The sequence below is a fragment of the Ambystoma mexicanum genome, chromosome 9, assembly GCF_040938575.1.
Source record: "Ambystoma mexicanum isolate Mex_15411 chromosome 9, UKY_AmexF1_1, whole genome shotgun sequence".
Classification (NCBI taxonomy): Eukaryota; Metazoa; Chordata; class Amphibia; order Caudata; family Ambystomatidae; genus Ambystoma; species Ambystoma mexicanum.
The window spans coordinates 1,492,924,433-1,492,944,890 of record NC_090931.1 but is presented as its reverse complement, the minus strand read 5'-3'; the positions used below and the strand labels follow the sequence as shown (position 1 = coordinate 1,492,944,890).

Below are 20,458 nucleotides of genomic sequence, written 5' to 3'. Positions count from 1 at the left end.
AGGCAAGTAAGCAGCATGGTCTGCTGAAGGTAAGTCCACCCAAGCATTATGAGCCCGGCGCTTCCAGCGCTGGGACTGGGCATATTTATGAGCCTGGTGCCACTGGCGCCAGGACTGGGTCCAAAAGGTCCCAATTGGGACTGGTTGGCACTCGGAACCTGGGTTATGGATCTGCTTCCAAGGGAGTTGGGAAAACCCTGACTTTTTGGAAGCAGAGATCATGACAGCTGCCCCCCCCCCATCCCCTCCCTCCTTCCCCCTTCTTCCCGCTGTTCTCAAAGCAGACATTGAAAGCTTCCTTACCTATCGCCTTTCCTTCCCCTCCCCCTCCCCTCTTCCCCTCCTTCTAAGTAAAGTGTTCTACATATTGTATCACTGGTTTGTTTCATGATTGTAAATATGCTTCTTTCATTATTGTACCTTGTTGTTATACTGTAAAGCGCTTTGGATTAAAGCGCTATATAAACTTAATAAACATAAACATAAATTGATGTCACTTGGTTGGAAGATCCCTGGTTCTGAATGTAATTTTCACTTGGAAGTTCCTCCCTCATTTCTATGCTATAGGTATAGAATATAATGGGTTCCTCCCATTAGCTTGTTGTCGATATATTAGACCTTAGCTTCTTGCTAAATGATCAAGCCTCCGCTCCCTGCTGTTTTATCTCCGAAGCTTCAAGCTAAAATATCTACATGTCCTTAAATCAAGGACTCTACGTCATGGGTCGATGTGTCTTGGTTCTTAAGCGAAATGCTGCTTATTCCTCCAACATGGAAATTTCAGTGGATTTGATTTCACAGCCTCTCATAATAGCTATGGGTTATATGTAAGCATATGAGGTTAATGTACTGGCCTGCTCAAATCAACATATGTAAGCGTGTTTGCATGCATGTATGTATATGATCAAGCTATCAAGCCGCTTAGCGCTTTGCTATAATAAATGGTAACTTAAAAAGATAAATGAATGAAAACACAGAATACACTTCATTCTTGCTATGTAGTTTCTTTTCAATACAATGATAATATAGACCTCGTGGAGACGCTTTGAGCATTAAGGCGCTTTTATAATTCTGCTGTTTGTAGCACTACTGTTGCTATTCCAAATATTGCAAATATTGTATGCTTTGCAGTCTAGACTGCCTTTTAAGCATGTATCACACTTTTTGCGCTCTCTCTTCAAGGCACTACATTCTACTCTGCCATGTACAGCCAATAAGCCAATGCTAGTTCTGCTATTATGAAGGTATATTCTGAAATGAGATGGGGCTTCACCTGTTGCTCCTACCCTGCAGGGCAAAATGGAGTGAAACACCATGACATCTCCAGGGGGTTTTAAGACTCGAACATGTTTAGTGCACCAACATCTCTTTCTTGGTGTTAGTGTTCATTAGTCAGTGCTAGGGATTCTCAGCGTTCGGGTTAGATTCTCAACTTCTGAATTATTGTGTGTGTTTACGTAAACTGGGCTTTGTTTTCGTAACAAAATGCTTCTAACATTCAGTGCACTGGTGAGGTTTTTCTCCAGTGCGTATGTGCTCATGACGAATAATATTGCCTTTTTGGCAGTTATTGCATTGGTATAGGTTTTTTCCTGTGTGTGTTCTTCGGTACAACAGAAGACGGTTTTTGTGACTGAAGCATTTCTGACAGTGAATGCATTGATACGGTTTTTCTCCTGTGTGTGTTCTCTCGTGATCGATAAGAGTTCGCTTAAGACTGAAACATTTCTGACATTCAGGGCACTGAAAAGGTTTTTCTCCTGTGTGTGTTCTCTCATGAACAATGAGCATGCTTTTCAGAATGAAGCCTTTTTGGCATTCACTACATTGATACAGTTTCTCTCCTGTGTGGGTTCTTTCATGCAGCAGAAGATAGTTTTTGCGACTGAAACATTTCTGACATTCAGTGCATTGATAAGGTTTTTCTCCTGTGTGTGTTCGTTCATGATGAGTCAGACTGTCTTTTTGAATGAAGCATTTCTGACATTCAGTGCACTGATAAGGTTTTTCTCCTGTGTGTGTTCTCTCATGTTTAATAAGATTGCATTTATTAATAAAGCCTTTTTGGCATTCATTGCATTGGTACAGTTTCTCTCCCGTGTGGGTTCTTTCATGCACCATAAGATTGCTTTTGCGACTGAAGACTTTCTGGCATTCAATGCACTGATATGGTTTTTCTCCTGTGTGTGTTCTTTCATGATGAGTAAGACTGTGTTTATGACTGAAGCATCTCTGACATTCGCTGCACTGGTGAGGCTTTTCACCTGTGTGTGTTCTCTCATGAACAATAAGTTTGCTTTTATGACAGAAGCATTTCAGACATTCGCTGCACTGGTAAGGTTTTTTACCTGTGTGCGTTCTCTCATGAACAATAAGTTTGCTTTTATGACTGAAGCATTTCTGACATTCAATGCACTGATATGGTTTTTCTCCAGTGTGTGTGCGCTCATGATGAGTAAGACGGTCTTTTTGACTAAAGCATTTCTGACATTCAGTGCACTGATAAGGTTTTTCACCTGTGTGGGTTCTCTCGTGTTTAATAAGATCGCTTTTATGAATGAAGCCTTTTTGGCATTCGCTGCATTGATACAGTTTTTCTCCTGTGTGGGTTCTTTCATGCATCATAAGATAGCTTTTGCGACTGAAGCGTTTCCGACATTCAATGCATTGATACGGTTTTTCTCCTGTGTGTGTCCGTTCATGATAAGTAAGGCCGCCTTTATGCCTGAAGCATTTCTGACATTCGCTGCACTGGTGAGGCTTTTCTCCTGTGTGTGTTCTCTCATGAACAATAAGTTTGCTTTTATGATAGAAGCATTTCTGACATTCAGTGCACTGATAACGTTTATCTCTTCCTTGCATTTGCTCATGCAGTATAAGACTAGACTTCTGACTGAATCTTTTCTGACATTCAGTGCTCTGAGAAGGTTTTTCTGTCGTCAGCATATCCATGTCTGGTTTTGCTATGGATACCCATACAGTGTAGGACAGCAGAAGGCATGGGAGACACTTGCTCATAAAGGCCTACAGACTCAATAGTGCAGTTTAAGTTATCAATGTGTTGGAAACTCACAGACATGTAGCTTCAGTGTGAGCATATGTGTGGAACATCCCAAACCAGACAGTGTTTCAAATTTCTTACCTTAATCCACATCACATGCCTGTAACCCTCTGTATTCAGTCTTTCCATATAATTATACCTCCACCCTCAATATTTCTAAATAGCATCCATAAATCTATCACCTTGCTGTACAGTGTTTGGTTGTTTGCCAGTTAGGTTTGATCTATACAACACCCAATACATGCCCAAAATAAACTCATTCCAGGATGAGGGTACATATGGATAATACTTAGATGTAATCGCTCGAAATAGCTGCAGCGCTCTCTAGAGAATGCTTACATCTTCTCAAATGCAGCTTTGCTCTGGATTCAATATGTTGTTACTTCTATGGGCAGCTTCTATAGGTTGCCTCATATACTTCACTTGATGGATCTTGCTCTACTAATGATGACCTGATCATATTATCCTTGGGTGTGCTCTCTCACGATAAACCTGGTATTTTGAGAAAAGATTTTCTGAAAAGAAACAGCAATGAGGTTTCTCTTCCAGTCTACTGTCACGGGAGATCAGATTCCATTTATAACTGAGAACTGAGGGGTCTCCTGTGTGCTTCATAAAGATATAGTCCATATCCTGCTTCAGTTCATGCACATAATGGGCTGTGCTGCTGGATTCGTGCTGTACTGTTGGATGACGTTTTACAGTTGGCAGGTGAACGAGCTCCTGTATACCATGTAATTATTCAGACACCCATGTCAGATTACTCAATTCTTAGTGCTTCATGGTGTATAGCTGAAATAATAGGTGGGCTTGAAGACCTCACTTTTTTAAGCAGTCCTGTTCTGGGCTCTTCCAATTCCTTCCTTATCACATCTGACTTCTGGTTCCCTTTTCCTTCCAAATAAGTCTCCTTAGGGTGTTAGTTTTAGCACATCAATAAATCATCATTTCATCTTGGCTGGCCTGAGACAGTCACCTGCAGATTAAAAGTGAAAGGTTATGTTTATAGATGTTCAAGTGTAGCTAGAAACAGCATTAAAGAAATGCAAGGAGTGTTCTATGAATTAAAACAAACAATTGTAATGTTTCCATTCTGTACACATGGGAGGTGATTAGAGCCCAGTAAAGAGTTCCACGGTACGGCAAAACGTAACACCGATTTCTAAAGCAGTAAGATAAAATTATAATAAATCAGTCACCCTTTCTTTGTGACACTAAGAAAGAAGCTGGGCAGAATGCAGCCAGCACACTGCATCAATGTAATCCTTCCACAGGAAAGCCTAGGGTCACAGTCACATTTCTGTCGTTTTTTAAAAGAATAATTTAAAGAAATGTTATTAGGATACAGTGACCTTAATAACCCCTTTCAAAGACAATTAAATCGAACATTATGTTGCACAAGGACTGGTGATGGGGCTTGGTGATCTTATGTGACTCGCTTTTCAATAAATTCAACATTACAACTACTCAAGGCACCTGTTGCATCTCCATCTCCATCTCCTTCAGCCCTCGGCTACATAATTGCACTGTTTGAATTACCTGTGAAAGGCCTCAGGTGCCTACCAGGTAATAGCAGAAGTGGATTCAGAAGATGGATCCAGTGTTGCTCTGTCAGCTGCTATTCCAACCACAACATAGCAGTGGTCATGCTCCTAGCAGAAACATAATATGATGGGTCTATAACAATACTAACATAAAAAAGGGGGGAATAGATGTAATCATGTCAACTATAGACCAACTGCTCTAATTGATTGTGAGCACAAACCCTTTGCATCACTAGTTCTCAAAGAGCAGTGTGAGGGAAACCAGAAGACTGAAATATCCAGATTAGGAAAAAAGTGTGAATGTCTTTGAATGGTTTTATTCTGGTCTCCCTTCGGCAGCAGGCATGGTACAAAGGGAACTGCAGATATATTTGCAGCCGGGATTGACCTCTCTGCAAAGTATGATTTAGTGAACTTCTTGCTTTTTGTGGAAAATTGGTGGGATGGGGATTCCCGGAGGCTCTACTGAGAATCCTTATTCAACTCCACTCTGCAGCGTACTTTCAGATCAGATAGAATTCATGAGGTAGTTTGTCAGAAAAGATAGAGACGCATAGAGGGTTGGAACAGGGGTGTGTAGTTGCCCCTTCGACCTGTATGTCTCAGATCTTGAAAAAGCTTGACAAGGTACATTATTTCCCAGCTCGGTAGGGCCATCTTTGGACAAGATGGCAACAGATGCGGACAGCATTATTCTTTTTGGTGCTACTCATTTGGCCTACAACTAATGATTAAAGTGCACAAAAAGGTCTGGGAGCCTCTCTACCAAGAACGAAAACGGCCAAATAACCTGTTCTAGTGGGCGGTGCCCACTCGGGAGGGTCTACAACCCTCTTCTAGCTCACTGTACCTTTCACAGAGGAGAAATATCCATTTGCATATCAGTCTTTGGGGGTCATTACAAGGTTAGCTGTAAGAGGTTAACGGTGCCGGATCCGTCAACCCCTTACCGCTGCATTACGAGGTCCTTTAGCAGGTCCCGCTAAGGGTGCCTGGTTTTAGCAGGTGCCCTTAGCGGGACCCGCTAAAGGACCAGCATGCTAACAACGGGCCCGTTGTTTGCATGGTCCCCATTCCCATTGAGCCCTATGGCGGCTCGAATGGGAATGGGGATGTGTTCCCTGAATGGGGAAATACCGGGTCCTCCAGGGTTGGAATGGCCCGGTAATTCCCCATTCAGGAAACCTGGTATGCGGTATGGGAGTAGCCATGGCGCAAATAGCAGCTTGGCTACCTCCAGCCTTGTAATGACCCCCTTTGTCCCGCCCACAAGGGCTGTACAGCACCAGAAATGCTAGGCAATTCTCCGAACAAGAGTACCAACAGCAACCCCAGACACATGTTTCGGCCTAGTCGGGCCTCATCAGTGAGGTGAAGCTGGTGAAGTCAGTGGCTGCATCTCCTGAATAAGTGTGCCATACAAAATACCAGAAACTAGCTGAGAAGATTGTACTTCACCAGACTTTGATATTGCTATTGATTGGGAACAATATTACAATTGATTCTGCAATTTTATTTTCATTGGTTACATTTGTAAAGACAGAAAATGACAGTATTTGATGGATTACATTGTCAAATGTTTATTATGTAATTCAACAAACTACTCAAGATTGATTGAACCTGTTGCTTGATTTAGGAAGAAAATATATTGTTTGTGATATGAAATTGAGAATTAAATGTTTTAAATATTTTCAATTTTTCAGAAGACGACTGAAATCTGAATTTTTAATTACTGTTGGGAAACTTTTCTCCATTGAGTGCGGTTCTTCTCCTTATCCAGAGGTGGGTAACGGTACAGACACATTTATTTTAGGGACTTTTGGCTGGGTTTCGCCTTCACAACCTGCACTGATAAGACTTCTAACTAGTCTGACTTCAGCTGGAGTTCAGGTGAGCTTTGACCTCCTCTTTCTCCTTATCTCCCTACCCCTTTCAGTCCTCTTTTTATGTGTTTTGTCTGCTTTTTTATTACTTTTTCACTGCTTTCTCGCACACCCTCTCTCCCCCTGCTCAGCCCTCTATTCTCCTGCTCAGCCCTCTCTCCTCCTGGTCTTTCTCCCCTCCCCATAGCCCTCAACCTCCCCCATTGGGTGCCGATCTCGCTACTACGAGCAACATCACTGTGCTGGCTTCACCTGCACTCCATTTTGCAGCCGGAGCTCAGGTGAGCTTTGACCCCCTCTTTGTCCCCCGACCCCTTTCAGCCCTATTTTTCTGTGTTTTGTCTGCTTCTTTTTTTACTTTTTCAGCGCTTTCTCGCATGCCCTCTCTCCCCCTACTCAGCCCTCTCTTCTACTGGTCTTTCTCCCCTCCCCATAGTCCTCCCCCCGACCCCATTGGCCATCAACCTCCCTACGGCAAGCAACATCACTGTGCTGGCCTCACCTGTGCTCCATTTTGCAGCTGGAGTTCAGGTGAGCTTTGACCCTCTCCTTATCTCCTGACCCCCTTTCAGCCCTCTTTTTCTTTTCCGACACTATCTTTGAGCAAATAGAACTCTGCTTCGCCTGAGAAGAGTGTTCCCATGTTGTGGGCCGGGAGCCCTCCCCTCTTCCCACCCTCCGCCTCTGACTGGCCAAGAGGCCACCAAAAGACAGACACTCAGGGCAGCCGCTGCCCAGGCAGCCCCTTCGGTGAAGATCCTCAAGGCAAAGCACAGCACTGGAAGAAGTAGCAGCTCCAGACCGTGTTGGCCCGTGTTAGCCTGTGGGGCCTGCAGCCGGCACCCAGCAGCCATTGACTACGTGCGCTTACAGGCAGGGGTTGTAGCCATTACTGCCCCCCCACTAAACTGACCTACCCCATCCCACCTTATTAATTCTCTAATAGCACTGGGTCCAATGTACACAGCCAATAGTTTTTTTAAGGTAAAATTAACCTAATCTATTGTGCCAGATAGCCATATTTCGCATTTAGCCTGATTGAGCCAGATAGCTATGGACCTAATTACGAGTGTGCTGGTCCGGTAACAACGATGCCGGTAATCCTACCGGCACAGTTGTTACCGGACCTGGACACTACGAGTCTGCGGACGGGTGCCGTCCCGCCCGCCAGGTGGGCGGAACGGCACCCGCCTGCAGACTTTCACAGAAGCACCGGCACCGTTATTAATGGTGCTGGTGCTTCAGTCATTCCCATTCCCATTGAGTCCTATGGGTCCTATGGGAATGGGGATTAACCATTTACCAGCGCCTGACTTCCGGAACACTGGGGTTGTAATCCTCTGGTGTTTCCGGCAAGCCAGGTGCCGGTAAATTTTGCAAGTCCGGCGGCAACCCGCCGGTAGCACTGGCAGGGTTACTGCCAGACTTGCAATGAGGCCCTATATTTGGCACTTAGCCTGATTGTGCCAGATAGCAATAGTTCACATTTAGCCTGATTGTGCCAGATAGCCATAGTTTGCATTTAGCCTGATTGTGTTAGATAGCCATAGTTCGCATTTAGCCTAATTGTGCCAGATAGCCAGAGTTCGCATTTAGTCTGATTGTGCCAGTTAGTCATAGTCCGCATTTAGCCTGATTGTGCCAAACAGCCTGATTATGCCTGATAGCCATATTTCACATTTAGCCTGTTTGTGACGGAAAGCCTGTTTGTGACGAAAAGCCATATTTCTCCTTTAGCCTGATTGTGCCAGATAGCCACATTTCCCATTTAGCCTGATTGTGCCAGATAGCCTGATTGTGCCAGATAGCCATACTTCGCATTCTCTCCAGCACCTATTAGTTTGTAGCCTACATGTACCAATCTCTATTTAGCAATTGTTACCCCATATAGATCCATTTTGTTGCCTAGTCTTGTATCACATCTAGGAGAACTGTTGGTTGGCGATATCTCACCACTAGACGAACTGTACTCTAACTGCGTTAGCTACTCCAGAATAATTTGTGAGCACTAACCCGCATCACAATCAGCTATAACGATGAATATAAGCTTACATCACAACTAGACAGAACTGTGAATATTGGCTTGCCACATCTAGACAGAACTGTGAATACTAGCTGGTGTTTCATCTAGACAGCACTGTGAACATTGGTTTTCATCACATCTAAAGAGAACTGTGAACATTGGTTTGCATCACATCTAAACAGAACTGTGAATATTGGCTTGCCTCACATCCAGACAGAATTTGTGAATATTAGCTTGTGTCACATCTAGTGAGAACTGTGAATATTAGCTTGCGTCACATCTAGACAGAACTGTAAATATTAGCTTGCGCCACATCTAGACAGAACTGTAAATATTAGCTTGCGCCACATCTAGACAGAACTGTAAATATTAGCTTGCACCACATCTAGACAGAACTGTGAATATTGGCCACCAGCACAATTAAACAGAAATGAGGGGGATATTCAGGAGCCGCATCTAGATAGAATTTGGAGATTAGCAGGCACCAGCTCGAGAAGGAATTGAGAAGGTTAGCATGTGTCACGTCTAGATAGCGATGCCCCTAACCAACCCCACTAAAAAAGAAACCACTAAAAAAGAAAATCTCACTCCTCTGCACACACCTCTCACACTCTAACTAAACACAACCACGCCTTTAAAGCATACCAAACCACACGCACTTCACTACACCGCAACAACAAAATAAATCACACATAGCCTTGCACAACAGAACATGACGGCTACCAACCGAAAGCAAACCTAAGCTCAGCGAACAGTGTTAACCGGACTGAATCTGCCAACAACACATCACAGCTCTCTTGCACTTTCTCCCACTCGTTCCCACTAACTCACCCTACCCCCTTTCATTTTCAGATTCGCAGAGCGCCAGGGGACCACCCGGTAGTGTGCGTGGTACAAATGTCCTTTAACATAACATAACTATTAACCAGAACAGTAAGGATCTGAATACATAGAGATAGATTCATAAAAAGAAGCGCAAATGAACAGAATGCGCTTGTTTATGAATTTTTTATGCTTAGCTAAATGCCCACATCACCTGAGCATTTCTGGAGGGGCTGTACAGTTGCGCAAAGATGCGTTGGACAGCCCTCTTTGCCAGGCTCTCAGCAACCACATGATTGCTGGGTGCACATTTCACCAAGGAGGGCCGTTAAAGGGCCAGTCTCAGTGAAATGACCAGGAAAAAAAGCTGTTCCATACCCATTTGGGGAATGGAAATGAATGTGTGACAGCTGCGGTTTAACCTGCAGATCTCACACTTCAAAATAAAATCATGACAGGGTCAGAGGTCACCCTGCAATGATGTGTGCTTTCTACCTTGCATGTTTCAAAAGGTACATGGAGAGTGATGGGGGGGACAGACCAATGGACGAACCCCCAGTTCTGAGGATTTTTAAAGCGCATCCCGAAATCGGGATGCGCTTTAAAATGCCCAGAAACATTCCCTTATTTGCACAAATGTGCATGGGGCGGGGAAATCGAGGGATTGAGAGTCTGGCCAATAGAGTGCACCTGCCTTTTAGGAATATTTGTTTCTAAATAAATCCAGATTCTAATTGGATTTCTTGGGGAGCCTCTGAAGAATAGAGCAAAGCAACCCATACAAATGAGCAAAGGATTCCGTTCCTGCGACGCTGTTTAAAATTTCTTCTCACTTTTAATTCACTAAAAAAGAGCCAATCTTACCCAAAGCGTTTTCAGTTCTCTACACTCTACCCTTTTATGCCTTGTTCATTGTGTGTTTTGCATATAATAAGCACACACATTTTAATCATATGAGGCAGGGAGTAAAAGGTTTAAGTTGCAGTCTAATAGCCAACCATAAAAAGTCACTTGCCACCTCAATTCTATACATACAGACAGCACACCATCTACCATTTCTTACTCAACAAGAGTCCATTATCGCTAGCGACTAGAGCAAATTCTGCTCTAGCCTGGGTCCCCCTCTGGGGACCTCTGCCTCCCGATCACACTCTCCTTACACTACTCTTTTCCCTAGCTCCCTAGCATCCCAGAGCCCTAGGGACAGATGCCCTGTCCTTGGCCTGGCCCTGTGACTTACCTCTCCATCAGAGACTCTTGCTTCGCACTGAGAGGGGCTGTGGATCGTTCTGATTGCACCCAAGTGGCCGAGGAAGACATGGCTTCCCCTGCTGCTTAAACTCCGATTGACCAGTTTTACCTTGTCCATGAGGTCCCATCCTTTGAGGTGGCCCCATCTCCCATTGACGTTGTTAGGTGTCTTAATCTGACAGCCTGCTTCTTGAGATGCTAGGGCTAGAGAATGAGGGGCGTTCTTCTGAGCTTGCTACAGCTATCCAGGGTTCCAGGAGGCCCTCTACTCTTGATGCCTATGCCCGTCATTGCAGGCCATTCATCAATTGGTGTGAACTGGCCCATCTTGACCCACTCACTTACATCCCTCTTCAGATCCTTGTGTTCTTGAAACCGGGATACTCCCTTGGCCTTACCATCTCCTCCTTCAGGGCACAACTTGAAGCCATATGGGGAGGAAGGAGAGTTCAGGAGCAACACGTTTGTCTTAGAAGCAAGACAATGTAGTACAATACAGGTTTGAATCCAGATCCTGTGCTTAGAAACAACTCGCTGGTATTAAACGTGCTATAAAAGAACAATTATAATTATATGTAATGATCAGTAAACTTGGGCCTGCCTTCCCAAGGGGTTTGAGAGTTCCTGCCATAATATCAGGTCCCAGTTTCCCACCTGGGACCAGCCACTTGTTCTTAGTGTCCTATATTCCGAGCCTTTTGAGCCTCTAGATTCATTCCTTTGCTTCACTCACCTACAAGTGTCTCGTCCTGCTGCCTATTTCCACAGCCAGGCAAACTAGGGGCTCTAATCTGTACTGCTCCCTTCCTCGGGTTTATTCCTACGTGGTTGATCCTGCGGCCTTGACCCCTGTTCCACCCCACAGGGTATTTCATGTTTGCATCTCCATCAATTGGGAGGAAGGATAGCTCAGGGGCAACGCGTTTGTCTTGAAAGCAAGGCAACGCAGCGCAACACAGGTTTGAAACCAGATCCTGTGAATACAAAACCGCTCGCTGGTATTAAGCGTGTTATAAAAGAACAATTATAATATAATTATAATATCGCGTGCTTCCCATCTTGGACCCTACCACTGCATCCAGCCCATCCCCTCACGCATTGGATGTTGACAGGGTGGTCCAAATCTATATTTTTGATAGAAGCACTCAACTTTCTCATCAAAAAATACAAATAGGAGTACTGCATAGCTGGCAACTGCCCATAAAGGTTACCTTCGGCATGTTGTTGAGCAAACATGTTGCATGCTCGGAATAGACCTAGAGGCACATATTTAACGGAACAAGGGAAACTACAACTCCCAGAATCCTAATCTTTGTCTAGTATCATGTTTGCAGAAGGTGAGTATCATGGCATAGTCACTTGGCAGCAATGACTTCTCTACACGCGCAACTCTCCTCATCTTACCCCTGTCCGGGTATTTCTCTGTAAGGACTTTGGGTGGATTTCTCTACAATGATCCTGTATGGATTCATTCCTTGTGATCTCTAAAAGGATTCCGTGAGACCCAAAAGCCAGAGACCACAAACTCGAAGTTCTCTTTGAAGACTGGGGTTCAAGCCCCGGCGCTGTACTGAGGATGCGCAAAATCACTGTAAACACCAAAGTGCGAGATATAAGTTATCAACGCATGCGCAAACGTAGCCTCACCGCAGTATCTCGATTTTAGTCATCAGGGCATGCGCAGGCGTAGCCTCAGGAATGCATCTCTGTACTAGTCATCGGGGCATGCGCAGACGTAGCCTCATCATTGCATCTATGTACTAGTCATCAGGGCATGCGTAGGCGTAGCCTCAGCTGTGCATCTCTGTACTAGTCATCAGGGCATGCGCAGGCGTAGCCTCAGCAGTGCATCCCTATACAAGTCATCAGGGCATGCGCAGAAGTATCCTCAACACTGCATCGTGGAAGTCATTAACGCATGCGCAGACGTAGCATCAGCACTGCATCTTGATACTAGTCATCAGGGAATGCGCAATGGTGGTCTCCACACTGTAGTTTAATACCAATAACCACGTCTGCCCGTCGCGTGCTCCTGATGGAATCATCAGGGCATGCGCAAAGGCGGCCTCGGTTTTGCATCTTGACAAAATGGCACACCCGGGGTCGTTTTTTTTTATTGCCCCGAAACGACTCAGGGTAAACCTAGTGTGACCACATTTAAAAAGTACAAAACCGAGACAGGGCAACTAACATAAACGGAGGACTAACTCTTCAAAGTGGCTGTCAAGGAACTACACTTTAGTAGCGTTTGGAGAAGGGGGTTTAAGTGTTACTTACTGTTCAAAGAAAAAACATAATTTATCACAAACTAACACTATCTTAAGCTGTAAAATGCAGCATTTCTTCTGTGCGAGATTGTGCATGCCTGCCTGCAGGGCAAGACTTAAGGGCAGCAGTGCCCTGGGCAAATTGGCGCCCCCCCCTCGCTCTGCGTGCCCCTGGTTGTAAAGTGGCAGGGTGGAAGGGGAGCGGGGCCAGGATGAGCCACTTTGTTTTTTATTTCTTTAAAACCTCCTCGCTCTGGCGAGTAGGTAATGATATGAATAGGGCGCGTCAGCACCCTATTGTCATTAAATGAGCCCGCCGCCGCTGGTGCATTTAATGACAATGAGGCGCCTGCCACGCCTTCTGCCACTACGCCAGCTCGGAGGAGCCCTTGAAAGACTCCCGCGGGCTGGCGTGGTGGGGGCTAATGGCACCCTGGGGGGGGCGTGGAGCCCCGGACGGTCACCCGGCTCACCCCCCCCCCAAGGCCGACTCTACCTGCCTGCCAGCCAGCTATGAAGACCTACTACAAAAATCCGGGACTACTGCAGTTTCCAATGTGAACATAATCTTAAAAAAGGGGGACAGAGCAACACCAAATACCGGGACAGTTCCGACAAAACAGGGACGTCTGGTCACTCTAGGGTAAACCCAATGTACTCTCATCAGTCGGAGATCATTTAATTGCCCCTTTCACAGGACGGTCATTGTTCAGCTCACCCATCCGCCTACCCACCTGCCAATGTCAGCTCTCCTGAGGCACTGTGGAGCACTGGGGACAGGGATGGTATTTTTCTTACTGGTCATCTATGATAGATGCCCAGTAAAAAAAAGACCAAACCTGCCCCCTGTGCCACCCAACTCCTCGCATACACACATAAAACTTTCACAGGGCCAGCTCGCCCAGGAAGAACCTCCCAGCCTGCAGCGTCTCGAATGGATACCGACTACAACATATGGGAAGGGCAGGCAGAGCCGTAAGGCGAAGCCCGCCCTAACCAAAGCCCTCTACTTAAGGCCTAGATCGTCTGTCTTGCCCTGTCTGGGCCTGAAATCCATCAAAATCTGTCATGCTTCTACACTCCAAGCCAGGCAACAAGGATCACACAGTGCACATCCTTGCCCCACGTGGCAGGTAAGAAATCCACTGCCACCCATATTCTCACTTGAGAAACCTTACCTCAGTTCTCGCCCCTCCCTATGTCCCACCCTACTCCACCCTGCCTCGCTCATGTCTGCGGTCAACATGAGTGCCCGAAAAACTTCAAATGCCCAGCCTGTCCTAAACGTGGAGGCAGAAGGGTATTTGTTCTCACCGATGCGATAAACATTTTCACGACCAAACTATGAACAGCTGGGGCTAACTATAGTCTCCTTGGTCGCGGCCGTGCAAGCTTGCGCTGTTTGTGCCACCATAGTGCGTGATTCAACACAGCACCCTAATGCTCTGGATTTGTCTTTTAAGCTTAATGCTTAACCCACACCTTGTATACTGCTTATATTGCTTGCTTTCTGCAACTCACCTAACTTGTCTTTTACCTTACGCAATACTTTTAACCGACCTGCAATGTTTCTTACTCTGTCTCTCTGCCCTACCACTTGTCTGTTCTCATACCTGAAGTATCTCCTTGTATCATGAAGCAAGACTTTTCCAGAATGTGACTCACTTTACCCACATGTCCCCGCATATTTGATGTAGACCCCATACCATGAAGCTGAGGCTTCCCAATCTATGTACCCATACTAGATGAAGCCTAGCGTGGCTTTTCCGAGTGCCCGAATTTGACATCTGTGGAGCCCCCGCCGCCCTCGCACCACGATGTGACATGTGGGTTGAAAGGCTGGAGATGTACTTCGCCACAACCAAGGATGACGACGAAGCGGCCCAAAGGGCGATGCTCCTGTTCTACATGGGCAGTGAGGTGCATCAAATCTTCAAGGCCCTGCTACCTCGAGACAACTCATACAGCGCAGCGAAAGACACCGTGTAGGAATACTTCAGACCACTCGTCAACAGGGACTATGAGAGTTTTCGCCTGCGGCAAGCCCGCAAAACCCGGCAGAACCACTGGACATGTACCATGCCCGACTGTGGATGTTGGTCATGACCTGTTGGCTCGTGGATGAGGAAGATGAGATCAGGGAACAAATCATCCAACACTGCTCGTCGGCAGCCCTGCGCTGTCAGACCTTAAAGGAACCCAACATTCCCCTACACCAGATCCTGGAGCTGGTGTAGGAAGGACTCGGGGACTCTCCACCTCCAGGGAAGCACAGATGGAAGAGGCCCTGAAAGGCGGGCACGCAGAGCTTGTGCAGGCGGTGTCGGCAAAAGGGGATGCCTAGGGCCTGCAGACGGTACAAAAGGTAGAGCGCGCAAGGGTCACAAAAGCCACCAGATAAGTGCCAGAAACAGTGCAAGGCCTGTGGTGGCCCAGCACATTATGACCAACCATGCCCGGCAGCGGGAGCCACATATGGGTGATGCAGCGAGGTCAACTACTACACCCGGATGTGCAGGTCACCTTGGCAGTCGGCGCAAGCATCTTGACCACCCCGGACACCGTCCATACCATGATACCAGCAGGTGGCTGCAGCGGATGAAGAGGGGAGAGCAGGCCCCATGGCCCGGTCGAGGATGGAAGGTGCAGGTGACATGGAGGGGGCATTCTTAATTTCGGCGATATGCCTGGACTCAAGGCAGCAGAAGAGGAAGCCCCACTGCTCAGTCACCATCAAAAAGCACAAGGATGTTGAATCTGGTGGACACTGGGGCGTCGGTCAACATAATGCCAGCAGCCAAGTTCAAGAAGCTCTCACCTACACTGCCAGCGCTGCAATGTCCAAACATCTACATCTTCCCATATGAAGATGCAGCCATGTCTCCACAGCCATGCCACTAGATGGATTCTTCATCACCCCAGTGCAACATGAGGATGTCGCAGTGCAGACCAAGTTTTACGTGACTCCGGTGGTGAAAGAAGCACTACTGAGCTGCACAACCGCATAAGATCTGGGGCTGGTGCACTTCGCCTTCCACGTTTACTTCCAAGACATAGATGGCCTGCTGGCACAGTTCCCAGGGCTATTCGAAGAAGTGGGTTGCCTCAAAGGGCAGGAGGTGTGACTGCACGTGGATCCAACAATCCAACCAGTGGCGCTACTACACTAGCACATCCCACTCCACATGCGGCAGAAGGTGGAGGCTGAGATTGTCAAGTTGGAAAAAGTTGGAAAGTGGAAGGACCCACGCCACGGGTATCACCAATTGTTGTAGCGGCCAAGACCAAGTGTCAAGAAAAGGTGAGGATATGCGTGGATATGCAGCTGCCCAACCGGGCGATCGGGAGGGAAAGGCATCCCAGGCCCATGCTCGACGACATCCTGGCCATCCTGCGAGAGGCCCAGCGGTTCTCAACATTGGATCTCAAGGCTGGGTACTACCAGGTTCCCATGCACATGGACTCCAAGGCTATCACAACATTTTCCTCACACATCAGCCTGTTTTGGTCCCGCCGGCTTATTTTCGGGGTGTCATCAGCAGCAGAAGTCTTGCAGCACACTATAAAGGGAGTGTTGGCAGGCCTCCCTGGCATCCTTAAGGTGAGTGACGACATGCTGCTGTACTCAGCATGACCCAAGGAGCACCTGGCCAGGCTCACAGCAGTGCTGGAGAGGCTGTTCCAGCTGGGACTTACCCTAAACCGGAGAAAGTGCACATTTTTGGAGCTCAGAGTAGAGTTCTTTCGCTTAATTTTTCACTATGGTGGACTGTCACCTGACCCCAAAAAGGTAGAAGACATCAAGGCGGCACCTGCCCCAACGTCACCCTCAGAGATCCATAGTTACCTGGGCATGGTCAACTTCTGTGGGAGATTTATCCCAAACCTTGCCAACATCACAGAGCCCCTCTGCGTCCTGACGAAGAAAGACCAGGACTGGAACTGGGGCAATGCTGAACAAGAAGCATTCGATGCCACTAAAGATGCTCTTACCACGGACACTACAATGGCGTACTTTGACCCTACAAAGGAGTCTGATGTAATGGTGGACGCAAACCCGGTGGGACTAGGGCGGTGCTCTTGCAGGTGTCTGAATCTGGTGTGCGACAACCAATTGCCTTTGTGAGCAAGGCGTTCACAGATACGCAGTGCAGGTATTCACAGATTGAGCGGGAAGTGCTGGCCGTCCTGTGGGGGTGCAGGAACTTCCACATGTACATCTACGGCACACCCCATCACCGTTGTCACAGATCACAAGCTCCTAGTCCCCATAGTAGGCGCAACGGCACCCAGACACCCCTATCCGGCTCGAACGCTGGCTCCTTCAACTACAGGAATTACGATGTGACACTGACCTATAGGGCAGGCACCATAGCTCTCAACTCTCCCGCTTTTGGCGGGTGTCACCCGCCTTGTAAACAGCTGACTCACCCGCCAAGCCTCCAGCACGCCCATTCATTTCAATGGGCGTCTCACCCGCCAAAACTAAAATCGGGTGTTTTCACCCGCCTTCGCGACCCAAATGGTTGAGAGCTATGGCAGGCATTGACAATCCCGCTGACTACCTATGGGAGAGGAGACACCCGCCGACGACTCAGAGGCTACGGTGGTGATGACCACGCAGGCGGAAATCCCCAGGTCAATGTCAGTGTCCAAAGTTGCAGAAACGACCAGACAAGACTTGGGCCTGCAAGAGCGGACTGAACAGCTACGGTCGGGATAGTGGAAAGACTTACTAAGCATCACTCGAACCCAAACACTGAAGGCACAAGCGTTTCTTCAGGGGCTATGGAACATGAGGAACAAGATCAGGGTGGGGCAGGAACAAGTGCTGCATAGGGTGACGCAACTGATAATCCCCATATCCCTCCAGAAGTCAGTGATCAGACTCACCCATGTGGGCCACCAAGGGATCACCAAGACGGTGGCGAGGCTCCACGACAAGGTGTTCCTGGAGATGGAAAGAAAGGTGGAGGAAAAAGTTGCAATGTGTATCTGGTGCCAAGCGGTCAGACCACCTGCTAAAGGGCCACCCAGTGCATCCCCAACATGGGCTGACGCCCCGTGGAAAGCCCTCAGCATGGACTTTGGAACTATCCTGCAGTCCCAACACTTCCTTGTGTTGTTGGACGAATTTTTGAGCTACCAGGTGGCGCAGTTCGTGGACTCCACAGCGGCCACAGCAGTAATACCGAAACTGAAGGAGACGTTTGCCACCTTTGGGCTCCCAGAGTCACTGAGGTCAGACAACAGATCCCCAGAGCGAGGAGCTTGCCACATTACTGACGGCCTATGGCATAGAACACCACCGAATTACACCATGCTGGCCACGAGCCAACAGCGACGTGGAGAGGTTTATGCAAACACTCAACAACGCATTCCGTATTGCCCTGGAGAGGGGTCAGGCACTGGAGCCCGCCCTCACGGAGTTCCTCATGGTATTCCGCATGACGCCACACTCAACTACAGCTGTATCCCCACCTGAAGATTGGGTTCCGTGTTGGTTTTGGCACGGAGACTGCACTCTTAGAGCTTAAATCTAAGTTATTGGCCCGTATGGATCCGAATGAAGCATAATTTCTTATGCTGCTGGATCTCTCCGCAGCATTCGACTTGGTAGACCACTCTATTATGTCCACCAGGTTGCATGAGGTCGCACATTTCTCTCCCCTAGCCATCAAATGGGTCACTTCATACCGCTGTAATCGGGACAACAGGGTGTTCTGTGGAGCGGCGGAATCTGACTCCATCCACCTTACTTGTGGGGTGCCGCAGGGGGCTTGTACCTCTCCTTGTTTCTATAATATTTTCACTGCTCCTTCATTTGCCATGCTAGATCACAAGAATGTAATATTTCCTAATTACGCGGACGACTCACAATGTGTCATCCTGTTATCTGGTTTGCATGATCTGGATCTGGTTTGCATGATCTGGATGAGTTGGCTATCAAAAAAGTCTATTATTGAAACCTGGATGGTTTACAATAAGTTGGCTCTAATTAAATCCAAAACGGAGTTTTTAGTTATTGGATCTACTCACACACTGAAAAAACTTGGTCCAAGCTATGACATTTTTCAATTGGGTGATGAAACTATCATTCCTTTGAAAAAAGTGAAAACACTTGGCGTCACTTTTGACCAGCGACTCTCCATGAAGCAACATGTCAGTAGTCTGGTCTCATCATGTGCCTACTACATAAAACTACTAGCACATCTAAGACCCCTCATTTCACAAGAAAATGCTGAAACTATTGCCAGAGCAATTATAGGGGCAAAAATTGATGATTGCTCTGGTCTGTTAATGGGCCTAGAAAGAAATCGACTGTAATAAACTTCAAGTGTGTCAAAATGGTGCTATACGAGTTGTCATGAGACTCAAGCGTAAAGATCATGTCACGCCTGCCAGACGTGCTCTCCACTGGCTTCCCGTGGAGACTAGAATTTTATTCAGAACCCTGACTAGAATACAAAAATGTAGACAGGGTAAAATGCCAGATTATTTACAACAGCTTCTTACTATGAAAATAAATGGCAGAGCTTTGAGGTCAAATAGACAGCACCTTATAATGGTACCAAAATGCAGAATGGTAAAGGTTGCTTACTTGGCCTTCTTTGCAATTGGGCCCAAAGCTTGGAACTCTCTTCCTTTAGAAATGAGAGGAATTGACTCGTTGGCGATTTTTAAAAAAAGCTGAAGACTTTTCTATTTAACTAATACTGTTTTAAATTGTGGATACTTTTTTAAATGATTTTTAACCTGCTTTTATTGGCTTTTATTTGTTTATTGCAATGTCTATGTCTTGTAGCGCCATCAAGCCTTTGGGTCCATTGCTGCACTATATAAATAAAATAAAGTAAAGTAAAGAAGCACTGTTCCGACGCAAAGTCAAGTCCACAATTCTGGAGCATGAGGCTCGGTTGTAGGGCCCGGTAGAACCCACAAGGGTGAGAGAAAGACAGGAGCAATCAAATGCCAGAGAGTCAGTTCACCATGGCCTAGTGGAACAACCTCTGAAAGCCGGTGATCAGGTGCTGGCCAGCGCCAGGAACCCCACGCACAAACCTCTGTCACCCTCATGACCCAATCCCCTGGACGCTGGTGGATCACCAAAAAACGGTGGTCAGAGTGACCCTGCAAGGGCTTGTCCCTCACACGGAACTGCAGCTGGTTTCGTTGCATCAGGGACACACCGACAAGAGGTGATCCTGAGAACGATGAATTGTCCGCTCCCGGCCGGAGACCACGAGGAAGAACGGCCAATGAGTGAAGATGACCGGATCGACACAGCGCCCCATGCAGACCAGGCCGGCCGTGTGGCACCCAGCCCACTGCGATATCCCCAGCGAGTGGGCCGCCGACTCCCCGAAAGGCTGAAAGACTATGTGATGGACTAGGCCGTGGTGAATCACAAGTATACTGAGTGACTGTTCTGCCATGTGCGTTAATGTTGCATGTTCTTGTTTTGAGGAAAGTTAGAAGGGGATGTTATGGTGCGTGTTGGCACAATGTCAGGTGACCCAGTGCACTGCTGTTAATAAAAGGTGGAGGGTTTCCCGCCCCGGTGCAGTCCCTACTCGTCAAGCACCACTGACGTCTCGAGTCCTTTA

The 20,458-nt window shown here is 47.1% G+C and overlaps 1 protein-coding gene across 2 annotated transcripts in view; it reads right to left on the bottom strand.

Annotated features, from left to right (window-relative positions):
* Positions 1-215: 215 nt before the first annotated feature.
* LOC138489282 (zinc finger protein 268-like) overlaps positions 216-20,458 on the bottom strand; it is a 60,179-nt gene continuing 39,936 nt past the window's right edge. The window contains exons 1-2 of one of the 2 annotated variants that reach the window (XM_069616983.1): positions 11,989-12,140; positions 216-4,037 (exon numbers count right to left, since the gene is read on the bottom strand). In XM_069616983.1, the coding sequence (XP_069473084.1) occupies positions 1,492-3,018 (1,527 nt within the window). In that variant the 5' untranslated portion in view covers positions 3,019-4,037; positions 11,989-12,140 and the 3' untranslated portion in view covers positions 216-1,491. Of the gene's footprint in view, positions 4,038-11,988; positions 12,141-20,458 lie in introns of those variants that run through there. The other variant, XM_069616984.1, reaches the window with a different exon arrangement.